General features: G+C 39.6%; 1 protein-coding gene across 9 annotated transcripts in view; it reads left to right on the plus strand.

Annotated features, from left to right (window-relative positions):
• The window catches only part of FRMD4A (FERM domain containing 4A), a 490,170-nt gene that overhangs the window by 384,096 nt on the left and 90,205 nt on the right, over nucleotides 1-15,869 (plus strand). For all 9 annotated transcript variants that reach the window (XM_042468233.1, XM_042468234.1, XM_042468232.1 and 6 more), the window contains 2 exons: nucleotides 6,230-6,286; nucleotides 11,140-11,162. In XM_042468233.1, coding sequence (XP_042324167.1) covers nucleotides 6,230-6,286; nucleotides 11,140-11,162 — 80 coding nt within the window. The remainder of the gene's footprint in view (nucleotides 1-6,229; nucleotides 6,287-11,139; nucleotides 11,163-15,869) is intronic.

Genomic DNA, 15,869 nt, shown 5'->3' on the forward strand with positions numbered 1-15,869 from the left:
GAGAACAGGGTCCGGAACAATGAATGCAAGTTCCAGGAAAAGAGAGGCCTATTACAGACGGCTGGAAAGTATGTGCTCGGCACATACTAGGGTTAGAAAGGGGCGTCCTTTCCGGATGCCCCTAACCCTAGTACGCGCCAAGCACGTACAAAATGGTGGCACCTGTTCTACACGGGCGCCGCCATTTTGACGTCGCGGACACCTAGCGTCCGCACGTCGCACAGCGGAAATGATGCTGCGAGTGCGCCATTGGCGCCTTGCAGCATCATTTCCGCCATGAATGCAGCTTCTTTTTTGCTTCGCCGAGGAGTCGCACGATTTGGCCACTGGGGCTTCTCAGCGCAGCAAATGACGGTATCGGCAAACCGCCCTTTTTGGGCCATCTGTAAAGCGCCAGATTCCACCTCAAGATTAGGAAGAACTTCCCGACAGTAAGGGCTGTTTGACAGTGGAACACACTCCCTCGGAGTGTAGTGGAGTCTCCTTCCTTAGAGGTCTTCAAACGGAGGCTGGATGGCCATCTGTCGGGGATGCTTTGATTGAAATTTTCTGCATGGCAGGGGGTTGGACTGGATGGCCCTTGTGGTCTGTTCGAACTCTACAATTATGATTCTATGATCTACTTCTTCATGCTACCTAATGATAGGCCCAGACCAGGACTCCATATTTATCTCTGAAAGGGAAGGATGCACAAGCTCAACCTTTGACCATCTAAACTCACTTTTGTTTTAAAGTCTGATGCTTCTCTCATGCAACTCTCTGAGTAGTGAAGATTTTTTTCTTTTTCTTTTTAAATTGTATTTATTACAAATAAAGTACACATACATAACATGTAACATATAACATAAACCAATAACATTCATCTCTATCGTCCCCTTCCCTCCCCCCTCCCCCTCCCCTAAACTTAAAATACCTTCCATACTCCTCTTCATACATTCCCTAGACTAGACAACACAAAACTGACTTCCTTGGTCTGTACCCTTGCCATTTATTTTATTTACTCTAGTTGTCTATCTTTTTGTTAGTAGTAACTGATTTTGTTTTGAGTTGTGAAGATTTAAGTTGGATAGAAACAATAGGCCTTTTTTTTGTGGCACAATGGTTACTGCAGCCACTCACTCTCAAACCACAAAGTTGTGAGTTCAGTATCAGCCAGAGGCTCAGGGTCAACTCAGCCTGGCATCCTTCGGTAGGTCACTAAAATAAGTACCCAGCTTATTGGGGGCTTAGTACATCGGTAAGCAGTATAGAAATGTACTTGCTCTTGTTATTTTTTCCTCTCAAAAGATGAAAGCAAATTGCTGTTCTTGATGCATTAAGCCAATCCAAATTTTCTTCTGGCAACCCAATGGCATCACTAGGGAGGTGCAGTGGGGAGGATTGCACCAGGTGACTCCCCAGGAAAGGGATGACACCCAGCCAAACACACCTCCACTTCCCTGCCACATGAAGAGGGCCTGGAACACCACACCTCTCTGCCTGGCATCATTTTACTCACAAGTAAAGTGCCATCGGGCTGGAAGGAAGTGCACCCCACCTCCCTGCCTGGCACCACTTTACTCGCAAGTAAAACGGTGTCAGGCAGGGAGGAAGAAGGCATGGCTTTATGGGCCCACCCCCTTGACCCCCCCCCAACACAAACACACACACACACACACACACACACTGGGTGATACCAGACTGGAACAACACTGTGCCAATCTATTTTTATTGGTTATCACCACAATCACTAAAACCCTGCAGAGTCTGTTTGACCAAAGGCTGAGAGTGAGACAAAAGAATCCTGTATATATCATAGCAAGCCAAGAGACAACTTTCTCAAACTATTTTCAGTATTCTAAAGAACAATTGTCTTCTTCCTTAGCAATAGTATTTTTTTTTAAAAATAGCTTAGTTGCAACTTTTTATTAATTTTGTGGAATAAATTGCTAACAAGTGCTAACTTGTGGTTTCCAGATTGAGTACCTGTAGGAAAAGGGTAAAATGTAAGCCCTTCTTGGGACGACTGTGTTCTCCACCCACCGGAATATTCATCCACATAAAGAACCCACTTATAGTAGAGCTCCTAACGAAGTGGTGGCTTCACCTCTCAACTGAGTAGCAAGAGTGTTTTATGAGTATATCAGCAGGGAAGTTTGGGCCTAGAGCCAAAGGACCTAATGAACATTGCTATAAGTGCCTATATATTGAACCTTGCTGAATGAAAAGAGCAGGGCAGAAAGAACAAGTAGGTGCTTGGGCTGATTCAGCAGTAACACCATACACACCTTTCTTGGAAGGCCAGATATGCTAACTCAGCTCAGTTGTGATCACATGGCGAGTGTGGTTAGTGCTTTGTTTTGATTTCTAGAGAAAGCACCTTTGGGACTCATTCCAGCAAAAAGCGTAGGCTGTGGTATGTCCATTTTTGAAAGATGAAGATTAATATATGACTGCTGAGTGTAAAGCCATTATGATTTTATTGTGTTTTTGTTTTTGTTGTACTATGAGAAGAGCAGTGAATGTAGCGTATATAAATAACATTAAATAAGGAAGTCCCTGCCTTCCTCTGTAAGCTGTTTTAGTCTAAATTTTCTTGACTCACTATTCCTTTGTGCAATAAAACCTACAGCCACCCTTGACAAGCTCTATAATTCTCTTTCTCTCTTGTTATTCTTTATGCCTAAAATCTCCTCCCAGAACTACCTTCCAAAAACAATGTTAGCAAAATCTCTGATAGTTCCTGCAATTTTTTTCTATATTAAAAATGAAGGTGCACCATAGGATCTCCAGGTTATGACCCAGAAATCTAGTTTCCAGTGCTCTGTAGTGTGCTAGTCCTACCCATTCCCAATCATGTATTAAATATGTTCTTTCTTTAGCCTGTTTTGTTTTGAACTTAATTATCCTTCTCCAGTGCATCCCGTTTGTATAGCCATTACATGAAACACTCTGATTATTTCAATGCATTGTTTTTAATAGTTAATGTGTTTAATAATGTTTTAGGGGAAGGAGGGAACAATTGGGGTATTGGATATTGTATGTGTTCTTTTTAATTGTAAACTGCCTCAATTGTCTTCTGACAGAGAGGCAGGGTAAAAATAAAGCTTTTATTTATTATGTATTATTTACTGAACCAAAAGAATAATAATATGCAGTAGTGGTATAGTAGAATTATCTGTAATAGTAAATGAGAATGTCCGGCTGACATTTTGGTAAACACTTCAACATTTGACTGACTGTCTTTAGTTGCCTTTCAAGTGGCAGAGCCCAATTTCAAGCTGAAAAATAAGAATTATGAAAAGGGGTGAGCTTTCTACAAGCAAAAAAAAAAGGAATGCTTGCTATAATTCGTTGGGGAAATCATGTTAGGCACTTCAACATTTGACAGGGTGTTTTTGTTTGACACCCAATTTGTAAAGGCAAATTCAAAGTTATAAATCCAAATGTGGGACCTTCCTAGAAGCAATACGAATTTTTTTTAAAAGGGCTGGAAGACAAGAGAGGTCTCTCTGAGCAACTGCTACTGAGGTTCCTGAGGAAGGAAAAAGTTGTGAAAATATGAGAAGGTTGCACTGCTAAGATTCCTGGGTTTAAAAATGGGGTTGTAAAACAGAAGAGAGCTCTCTTAAGGTACTGCTGGGTAAGATTCTTGAGTTACAAACAAGAGAGGAGTGGGGAAACAGGAAGCCCTGTGTACCTTTTTGGGGGCATTATCTTCCACTACATTTCAGGAAATAATAATAATAAAAGGATCCTGCACATAGGTGGAGAAAAAGACAAAGAAGAAAGAGTCTTTATTACTGACTCATTTCTGCAGTGGATTATGGAAGAAAAGATGAGGCACAGCATTAGTTTAGCACACTGACTTTGGTACAGCAACTTATTCACCTAGGTAAGGATTGTTGCTTTATATTTGCCAGGGGCACAAATATACCTTGTGAAATGAGGTGTGTCATTCATCTGAATGGCATGTATTATTGTATTTATCTAAATTTAGATCTCAGATGTTTTATGCCATTTTTTCTTTCCAAATGAATTCAAACAATTCAAACAAAGGCCAGCATGGGCATGCAGAAGTAACCATTCAAAGACTACTCTGTAAGTGGGACTAGAACGTGCTGCACTCCATAAGTGCAACTGCCTAATTCAGAGGAAGACGAATGGAAAATATCTGAGTATAGTATGAACAGAGTCCAACACATACGTTTAATTAATTTTTGGTTGCAGGAGAGTAATAAATACTGCAAACTACAGTTTTCTGGGATTTGTGATGAGAATTGAATTCAAAACTATAGAAACGGAATATAGGACCATGGACTTGAATCGAGTTCTGTGCCATAGTCATTGTATGTGGGCAGTACTTTTATACACTGTCATTAACATTTTTGTGGTGTTTTCTTGAAGTAAGTTAGTTGTATCCCAGAATAGCTGCCTTTTTCCTCCGTATGATGTTGTGGTTGGCCCCCATTTCTCCTTGCCAGTTCTCTCTTGCTTAGGCTAAATGTACTTCAAATGGAAAATCCAAAGTGGCACATACATGTACACTGATAAACATGAATGAACATCCAGATATACTACACAGCCTTCATTAAAATTAGTGCAAATACTACAACTGAACTATTTTTGCTCCCATTATGTCACTGGGCTTGCACAGGAAAACCTCCAGATAGATTTTGCCCCAATAGATTCTGCCCATGGCTTCATTCTGTTAACCGATGTGGCCATCTTACCTTGCTTTTCTCCAACAAGTTAAAGATTCTGCTTGAAGATCACCTTGCACCACCAGAATGTAAGAGCAATCTATATATTTAGGTTCAGATTTTAGATGGTAAAATGGTCATGTCAGAAATTGGTCACTGCCTGGTTGCCAGCCTTTCTTCTGCCATAACTTTGGTGACTTTAGTGAGGCAAAGCGAAACAGGAATCCTATAAGAAAAGCTTCACTTATTGCTGTATAACCATGCCAGGAAGTGCTTCCCTGCTGAATTTCTGCATGATGTACAACTATAATTGAAGCATCTCTAGAAAGAATAAGAGTCTGAAGCTCTCGGGGTAACAAAATATAGTCAAGGTGGTCAGCAGTGTCACTGAAAATATTCCAGAAAAGTAAGAGAAAATTTTTCTGTTATATACAAGGTCCCCCGAAGTATAGTAAAGTAAATTCTTTTTGTGCCGTAAGTCAATGGTTCTCAAACGGTGGGGCAGGACCCCCTGAGGGGCAAAAGGGTTGTTCGGGGGGGGGGCACAAGATTTGGAGGCCTTGATTCCCCCCCTTCCTAACTTTTCTCAGTCCTGGTAGGGAAGAAAATGGCAAGGAGGATATTTGGAGCAGCCGCTTCTGCATGAGAAAAAGGAGAGTGGTGAATTTTGCTGGATTGTGGTCTCTGGGGAGGGCCATTTCAAGCTGTCGATACTTCTTCCCTCACCAATCTCCCATCCCATCACTTCAAGTATTGAATTTATTTAAATAAAACTATTCTAATTTGGACTACCAACTATAAGTCTACCTCATATATAAGTCCAGGGCAGGTTTGGGGGTCAAAATTGTGGGTTTTGTTATGACCCATGAATATGTCGAGAGTAAAACTTAGGGGCATGTAACACGGGATCTAAAGGGTGAAACAAAGGAAAACAATGCCAAAGAACCTACAAAATTCCTGCAGGCATAATTGTTTCTGCTCACCCTAAAGGCTGGAAGGACGAGAGAGTAGAGGGAACCACTGCTTCCATGACAGATTATGCTATTGCCTTTCATCAGAGAATTGTTCTTTTTAAAAAAATAAGAATTAAATTTCAGTACTTACCTTGACTCAAAGATAAGTTGATTCAGATTTTTTTGGGTCAGTTTTTTGACTAAACTTTCTAGACTTATACATGAGTATATACAGTATGTTATTTCTTTTAAAAATGTTAAAGTGTGAGTATACATGAATGTACAAATGAAAATATGCACACTAGACAAACAAAGTATTTTTATCCACATACTATGTTGGAGGGGGGACATCCACATGTAGATGTAAAAGGGATCACAAGTATAAAAGGTTGAGAACTACTGCCATAAGCCTTTATTATTAACTCAGATGCAGTCAGAATGATAAGGAGGCACAGCTTCTTACAGAGGGGAACTAAAATAAATAAAAAAATATTTTATTGTAAGATGTCCTGGAGGGTCTTGTCAAGGCTAAAAGGTGGTCTAGAAATATTCCTATTAAATGAATAAACTTTGTTCCCCTTCTTTTCTCCTAAGGAGCTCATTGAGGTTGACAGTGAAGTTGTGTTTGAACTGGCTGCATACATCTTGCAGGTAAGTTACACTTACTTTGTTGCCTTTGCCGCTTAGGGCTTGTCCCTAATGATCTTTATTTTTTTAATTGTGTTTAAAAATACTTAAACACAGGAACCTCAGCTCTTCTTCTGTGCTTCAGAACAACTTCTGACAGTGTGGCTCCAGAGGCGTTACTAGGACAGCCACATCAGACTCTGAATGGGACCTCCGAAGGCTATGGCACTGGGCCCCCAGCAGTGGTCTGACTGGGCAGTCAGTAGCCATCCAGGAGACAGGAGAGCAAGGCAAAAGGGAAGGGAAGGGTTGTCCACTATCCCCAAGGTGTCCTTTCTGTGCACCCACACCAGGTGACACCAAAGGGAGTAATGCCACTGTGTGGCTCACATGAACACACATACTTACAAAGGTATATACCATTGTGAATATGTAAGCTGTGATATTACACGTAAATGACAGTTGTCTTGATTTTTGCTGTTCCAGTCAGACATCAAAACAAAAATACTAACAAAACCCATGAGTCCATGGTAAATTGCTACTCATAGTTGCCTTGAGATAGGTGATGGATTAATATTAATATTTAAAAGTCATGATTTTTCATCCTTAGCCACAAAATGGTATCCCCTGTAGGAATGCAAATCTTCACGTGTCATCCTCACATGCAAGAACAAAGAATTGCAAGTTTTATCATTAAAGTTTTTGCACATCATAAAATCATTTTTCACGTTTCAGAATATTGATCAAAAACATTTGCAGAACAATTAGGCCTTGGAGTATCTCAATGTACAGACAGATCTTTTCTCATCAAAGGCATGGCAATTGGTAAATATTCTTTTCATCTCTTGTCTTGACACATTGAGACACCCCAATGAAAAAATGTTCAACCATCATGAGATATTTCTCCCCTGCACACCAGTAAATAGACAAGCACCTTTTCCAGCCTCCTCCAGTTAGATGCTCTTGTTATATTCACTAAATGTGCAAACTTGACTTGAACATACTTCAGGAGGGCATAGTACAGGTATCCTAAGTGCTAGCCATTATTTGGTGCTCTGATCCTAAGTTAGACATACAGTGAAAACATGGTTTAGTCTGATTAGCTAAGCCCTGCCCCTTGCCCATGCAAGCATGTATATGCTGGTATGGCCTGCTTTTCACCTAGTTGAGAGGAACTGGAGCAGCATGGGGAAATATAATCATGACTTGTTCAGTACTGGTCTTATATGTACTTTTAAATGTTTAACATTAACTATGACAATGAACACAGACCTGAAGTCAGTGGAGCTGCTGCAGCAAATGTGCTCCCTGTGACCAGCCCCAGTTAGAAAGCTCTTTGGACCAATTGAAATTTCTGAGCACTTTTTGAGGGCAACTCCACCTATTTGCTGTGGCTGTTAAGAACTCTATCAGAAAATCAAGACTGGTGACATGTACATTCAATTACAATAGCTTTCATAGATTTTTATTTTGTAATATCTATTTCGGAACCAGTTTCCGTATTATATAATTACCAAGAAAGGAGATCACCAACCCCCAGGACACTCCAAAGTATTTTTTTTCCCTTTCCACTGTAGCTCCAGTTAATTGATTGCCAATTAACTGGAATTAACAAACACAATTGTAAAATCTACTCTAGACATCCACAAACACGTCCTCTGAGCCTTAGCAATCAATTAATGTGAATTACAGCAGGAGTAGAAATGGCTCTAGTAAAACCTCTAAAGCATAACTTGACTTCAGAAGTGAAGGTCAGGGAGGGGGGAGGGACAGAGAGGGGGAAAATCTGCAATTATACATTGATGCTGAAAAATGTTTGTCTTTTCTTTCCAAATACTGTCTTTGTTTTGAGCCAGAATTATCAGGGAGCATAGAGAGGTTTGACAAGGGGGTATTGCTCATAAACAAGAATTGAGAAATTATGCATGTAGGTTCACACAGAGTCTGATACCCACAATCAAGTGGCATTGGTAGTATTTTGTTGTGGAACATCGGCCTGAAGAACTGGTGACCCAATAAACCAACACTACCCATCCAGGCTTTACTTACAGCTGTCCAAATGGCTGATAAACACACATACGTATACCATTATTTTTTTGCAGGCCATGACACACCTCAAAACTGAGAAGTTTATTGAGCTCTTGGCAAGCTCCATACATAGCTAGTTGGCCACATTCATCGTGGTAGATCAAACATTGTGCAGGCCATTGTAAACACTCTAATGTTCCTGTTCTAAAAATATGCTTAAACTAGTGCAGACAGCTCCATGAAAGCCACATTCTTCTGGCTTCCAAACCCTTTCAAACCAGTCTGTTGTTATGGTAAGGAAACTCTTGTTTCTTGGTATTCCAGTTAAGGTGGCTCTTCATGTAGCCTTCCCCAAAATGCTTCATTAAAACTGAGATGAGAGGACAGAAGAAATAGTCTGAATGCAGAAGAAGAGGAGGAGGAGTTGCAACAACAGCAATGTGAAACAGAACTTTGAAAAACTTTAACTACAGTGTAATTATTAATTTATTTATTAAAATATTAATATTATATCCTGTATCCCAAGATCTCAGGTGGGTACAGACAAGAAAGCAATTTAAAGCATTTTAAAACAGTTTAGAACAAAATCAAAACAGCAGTTTTAAAATACTTTAAAAACAGATACTGGTCTTTAAGTGCCCAGCGGTTTTCCCTTCTCTTTGTCTGCCCTATCTAGAAAAAAAGGAGCCTTGTATGCTGGCATCTGTTCCGCCTCCCCCCCCCCCACCTTGAGGGGATGTTCTCCTGCGCACCTGAATTAGCACCCTGAGCTCTGTTCTTTTTGCCAAGTTTGAATTCAGTCTAAAGAAAAGAGAGTGCACTTACCTCCCTTGAAATCAAATGTGGCTCATGACAGCCACTTTGGTCCATTGATTTCAGTAGGACCTAAGCACAATGCACTGCTTCTGGATTAGAGTTCTTTCTACTTAGATTATAACCATAGTCCGACATTAAACATTATATGATTTTTAAAAAAGCATGGAAGAAAGAGGAAGGTATTATTCAAAGAGTGCCCTGACATGTTGGCCAACACTTATATGAGTGTTCATCCCAGACACAGCAGCCTGCTGTTGAAGCAATTAGACTCAAGGACAACTAGCATCAAGGCTAGCATTTTTAAGAGAACATGGTACTTAATAAATTGGAAAATTACCAAACAGACATTCAAATCAAGGATGGAAAAGAAAACCTTTGTACCATCTGTAGCCCAATCATTCATTTTAATGATGGGAGTTTTGTGTAGTAAATTCTTGTTCAGATTTAAGAATCACATATTCACTTTGATAAGTCATAGCTAGTTATTAATTGGCAACCAGGGCACATACTGGGGATGTGAGAATGCACAGTCCATAAACTTTTCTGGTAACGAACTCAGTTGAATGTACAAAATGCAAGCAGCAGAGATCATGCCCTCTCTTGTCATGAGTGCCGTAAGGCTGGAGTTGAAGAGGGAAAAAATAAATTCCCTGGTAATACATGAACATTTGGCAACTACTTGTCACAGTGAAGCAAGAAAAATCTAAGCACAAGAAGCAGTGTTACATGCCTGAAACCCACTTGCTTATATAGGTGTCAAGTTGTTATGTACTTAATGGACAAAACACAGTGTACTGGTTAACATCTCATACTTCCTAACTATTTTGTATGTATTTCTTTTTGTATAAAAAGAGGGGGGAAATCATACATATTTCTGTGTGTACAGTGGCTAGGTGTGTGTGTGTGTATGAAATACATAATTTCAGGCCTGAACTAACCCTGAAAAGGCTATATTTGTGTGTCCTGCTTCCCCGCCCACTTCTGTGTGGCTCTCCAGAAGTTGTTGGACATGCAGCTCCCATCAGCCTTAGCTGTTGGTAAGGAATGACAAGAGTTGCAGACCAACAAGGTCTTTAGGGGCACATGTTTCCCATTCTTCTTCTGGTGAGATGTGTTAGGTGCACAAAAGAGCCCCTTCCTAGATTAGACCTTTGGCACTTGAAGATTTGGAAATGGACCCTTTGATTGTGCGGTACAGGGCAGCATTGTTTTGCAATGGTGAGAATCAATGGTTAAGAGTTAAGTCACAATGTTCTCACACATAAAACATTTTGTGCATAAGCAGTTTGTGCTCCCTTGGGTAGTTGCTTAGGAAGGGCAAATGTTACAAAAGGTGGGAGGTGGTTTGTCCGAAAGAAAAGAAAATAAGAAATGGAGCTGTCCCAAATGTGTCTAATTTATTAAAGGAATCCCAAGCCCTAATAAGAACACATTTCTGCTTTCTTAAAGTTGGGGAAAGGCCAGTCTTTAAATTCTTCTAATGTTGAAAAGATAAAACATCAGGTTTTCACTTTATGCCATCGCTAAACATATAATGCTACAGATTTAAAACTGTTTAATTCATCCCACAAATCTTTCACAGAAGAGAGTACCAGTGTGGTGTAGTGGTTAGAGCGTTGGGTTAGGACTTGGGGGATCTTGATCAGAGTTTACAAGTTACTTCTAGTACATTCTCAGGATTACTTACTCAGGATTTACTTCACACTCAAGAAACTGGTGATTCAGGAGGAGTCTAAAATTTTCAAAAGACTGCCATTAGCCAACACTTGCTTTAGCTTCAACTGGAATCACCAAGATACACCTAGAGATATGTGGCATACTTTTGAAAGCGACAGACATATACCACATGTATTGGACTCAGACTTAGTACAGGTTGAGTATCCCATATCTGGAATTCTGAAATCTTAAATATTTCAAAATCTTGATGCTGAACTTTCTAAAACTTTTAGCTCGCAAATTCAGAAAAATGTATCATACTTACATGAAAGTAAAGTGATATTTTCCCTCTCTTCCCTCTTCTTACACTTTTACAGGAAGCAAAGGGAGACTTTTCAAGGTGAGTTTTGCATGAATATTCTTCAAGTATTAAAATCAATGTGATTATCATTTTGTTTTTAAACAATGTTTCTTGTAATTATATTGCATAGGTTTTGAATTGTTATACCTTCGTGATTATATTTTCTTTCACTCATTGTTTATCCCACAAATGCAAGTGTTAACCAGAATTTGTTGGAAATATAATGCCTTGCTCATGCATCTGTAACAATGAAACAGAATGATTTGTGTGTCTCTGTCCGTGTCACCCATAGCTCACAGGGACATTGTGCCAGACATCTAAAAGATTGAGATTTGACATTTGACAGTGTGTTGTTGCTGTTGCTCAAATTAAAATGGCCCATTTCATGTTGGAATTTCAAGTGTGGATTTCCTAGAAGCAAAGGGAATGATGGCTATATCTCATTGGGAAATAATGTGTTAAATGGGCCAGTGGGAAAGAATTTGCTGCTGAAACTCCTGAGGAAGGGGAAAGATGGGAAAATAAGAGAAGGCTAAATCACTACTGTTAAGTTTCCTTGAAGTGAATGGTGGTAGGCTTTTCAAGGTACTGCTGTGAAGATTCTTGGAGTGGGAAAGGGTGCTTTGAGCACAGGAAGCCCCATGAAACCATTTGTGAATACTGGATACAGATCTGAGCCATGCTTGGTACAGTTCAACTGAACAGAAGCTATAAATGGGCTATAAATGCTGTGTAATTTAGATTTTAAGGTTTGTATAGAGTTTAGCTGTTGTTGTGTACCTTCAAGTCATTTCCAACTTACGGCGACCCTAATATGAAACTATTATTTGGTTTTCTTGGCAAAATGTATTCAGAGGAGGTTTGCCTTTACCTTCCCCTGAGGCTGAGAGCATGTGACTTGCCCAAGGTCACCTAATGAGTTTCATGGCCAAGCAGAGAGTGCCTAAGGTGGTGGCACTTAGTGCCCCCACTTCCCAAAAGCCTGGTTACTTCCCTGAAAACATTACCCCATGCTGACTCTCACACTTTAGGTAATTATACATAAACATGTGATGTTTCCACAGAATTTAGGAAACACAATAGCCCTCACCCACAAAGTAAGAGGACATTTCTAAGGAAACTACAGTGGGCCCTTGGTATTTGCTAGGGTTTGGTTCCAGCAACCTCCATGGAAAACAAAATCCCATTAAATGCAATGGCACAGTACGGTGGTGTCCCTTGTATAAAATGGCAAGATCCAGGCTTGCTATTTGGAATTTATATATTTTTAAAATATTTGCAAATGTGGATGCTTGAATCCAAAAAAATCTGTGGATATGGATGGCTGACTGTACTAATCATATCATAATTTATCAAACTGGCAAAATTGTTTAAAAACAGGGTCAGACACTTACCGCTTAAGCTTCCAGTTATTATTGATATGATTATAAGAACGAAAACTGACATGAAGTAAGGGAACTAAATTGCCTTGATGTTAGCAACTAGTAGCCTCTGGTTCTAATCCAGTCTTGGGAAAATTAACAGTTGGCCCCCCACCAAGGAACCTGATTAAGGAACTACTTGATTAAGCCAAAAGCATGTCCTCAAAACTAGTTCCCTGTTAACAGTTCATTCCAGGAGTGAGCTTACCCACAGAACAATGGACTTCTGTTGTGAAAGAGGTCACAGTGGTGCTAAGAATACAAAGATGATGTCTTTGCCTCATTGCCTCCCTCTCTAGTCTTGAGTCCTGAAGGCTGTCTTTGGTTACAAATGCAGAGGACCCTTTAATTGCTATGGTTTCACATGTATTAATTTTAATGTGCCCTAAGACTATTTGATTCTTTTCTTAAAACTGGAGGGTATAAAATCCGCCCTAGCAAGCAAACAAATACCCCATTTTGCAGACTTCGGTAAGGCAATGGTATACAGGGCATGCTTTAAAGAAGTCCCCTGATACATCACTTTCACAGCCTTCAACAGCTTGTGAAATCCACCCGACATGCTTGTGACAAAGAGACACAAGTCTGTTCCTGCTTTCCATTGCTCAACCCATAACATCTCAGATTGCCTTAGTCATTAGTAAGACTGTTCCTCTAAAAGGCCAGTAGAAATATTTAGCTATTTTACCATGCAAATTGATTTATTGCAGCAATGCCACAGAAGGATTGCTGCCAGCTTGTGTTAGTTGTAATACAATGCTGGTAGCATCTAGAACTAAATGCAGCAATATCAGGACCCACAATATCTATTACTTATAAAACACATGTGATCATCTTCATCACATTCATTTGTGGCTGCAGCACCAGCATTTAACCACTGTGCCACCAGGGCTCTTATAGTGATAGTGACACTGTCTGATTTCTGATAGTGAAAACTGGCTGGTCATTTTAATTTTTGCACATGTTCTGAAGATTCTTCCCATGAAAGGGATTATGCGATACTATTTATTTTGTGAGGTTTCTCTATTACTGCTTTTAATGTATTACTAAATAGGTTTCACAAATGTGCTGTTAGTCATTTTGAGCATACATTCACTTCATGTGCACCCACTTGAAAGTGAACAGATTGTCAAAGCAGGAAAATGAGGAAAGAAATCTTTAGATAATAGGATTAGGATTCTAATTCCAGGGTTCTTTGACACTGCCAGAATGAAAAGGGAAAACTACTTGCAAGAGCCACAGTTTGTTATCGATAGGATGCTTCAATTCCATGGATTCTGAGGAGAGCCAGACAGTAATCTGCAGGCTTTAGAGTCAATAAATGCATCTTGTGTAACTTCCCTCAATAGTTCTTCACAAAGAATGCTCCTTGTTTCAGGCTTCAAGGTATATTTTCCTCTCAACAGGTTTATATTGTATGAAGCGAAAGGACTAATGTGGATTCTTCCTAGTCAATTTGATTGTTTCTCATTTATTTTAAAAAATGGAGTGGTAGTTATATTGATCATATCCCAGTAAAGGGGGGTATAGTGATACCAGTAAGGTGTAACTGTTTGAGTGCTGGATTGTGAATCTGGAGACTAGGGTTTGAATCCTTTCTCAGCCATGGAAACCCATTGGGTGACCTTAGACAAGCCACATTCTCTCAACCTCAGAGAAAGGCAAAAACAAACCCTCTCTGAAAAAATCTTGCCAAGAAAATCCTGTGATAGTTACACCTTAGGGTCACCATAAATCAGAAATGACTTGAACAACAACAATAACAACAATTAGGCACAGCCAAAAGATGCAAAATGCATCAGGAAAGCTTTCAGTACCCACTGGTTTCTTCATCACAAAGATGGTAAAGAAATCATGCAGGGGAAGAAAGGTTATTGTGTTTGGAGTCACAAGTCTGCATCTTTTTTTGAAGTACAATAACATTCAACATCCACAAATAATGATATCTATTGTACCAACCAAAATGCACATCATTTTGGCTGTCCCAATAAAGGTATCATTTTGTGGATTTTGGATGCTATTGTACTTTACTGTATGGTCAGCATGGCTACTCCCTGATGTTTCTTTTTTGAGAAGTTTGCTTAATGTGGTTTTGAGGGAAGGTCCTTGAAAATGGAGTCCACATAATCCCTGGCCATATAAGGGGAATGGCAACAAAGGCAGTAAAAGAAATGTATGCCATTGCCAGCAGTCAAATGCCTCCTTATGAGAACCTGGCCTGTTGCTGCCAGTGGAGAGGGAAATGTTATTGCATTTCTTTTACTGCCTTTGTTCCCATTTGCCTATGGCCAGTGTATTACAGTGTGGCTATGTGCACTGTGTGTGGCTATATGCACTGACCTTTTCTCAAGGCCACTTTTCTGGCATAACCACCTCTGAGTATTCCTTGTCTAAGGAAATCCTATGAAATTCATAAGATCACTGTAAGTCAATAGGCAACGTGGAGGTACATATGTGCACACACATGCATGCACACACACAATCATTTTAAGCACACCCTACAAACAAGATAAAGACTTGTGAGCAATACTGACATTGACACCATCACTTTACTCCCCCTCCATGGTTTTTTTCAAATGGACATTGAATGCTTACCAGCTGCAGTTTAGTTGGCCTCCTAAAGGCCTTGCTTATTTGTTCTGTATTGCTGTAATTTTTTAAAAATAAATTACTTGCTTCTGGTGACAAAGTTGAAAGGCATAGTGATTATGTGACAAACTATTTATTTTACGAGTCAATTAATAAGATTGGCCATACTGTATTGTACATATCTTAAGAGAAACACTAAATCACATTCAAAAAGCTACATAATACAGATACACACCATAGGGAGTTATAGCCACATGTATCCTGTGAGAAATCTCATGCTTTCCCAATCTAATGCATAAAGTGATTCTGAATTTTGCATGGATAGATTAAGGCCATGCTTGTTCATTTTGATTCTATTTTTAGTTGGCAAATCTGGGCACAGAATTTGTTCTTTTTAACTCAGTAATTATGAAGCACCTAATATAACTATCTTACTGGTACAGTGGGCCCTTGTTATACGCTGGGGTTTGGTTCCAAGATCCCCCGTGTATAACAAAATCCGTGGATGTTCAAGTCCCATTAAATATAATGACATAGCTAAATGGTGTCCCTTATAAAAAATGGAAAATCAAGGTTTGATATTTGAAATTTATACTTTTTGGACCATTTTCAAACTGTGTATGCTTGAATCCGTGTATAAAAAATCCGTGTATAAGAAGGGCCAACTGTACTACTACAAGTGCCAAATATGCTGCTGCAGCTGCTGTCCTTCTGATATCTTGGTTTTGAAGTAATG

The sequence above is a fragment of the Sceloporus undulatus genome, chromosome 5, assembly GCF_019175285.1.
Source record: "Sceloporus undulatus isolate JIND9_A2432 ecotype Alabama chromosome 5, SceUnd_v1.1, whole genome shotgun sequence".
NCBI classification, from domain to species: Eukaryota; Metazoa; Chordata; class Lepidosauria; order Squamata; family Phrynosomatidae; genus Sceloporus; species Sceloporus undulatus.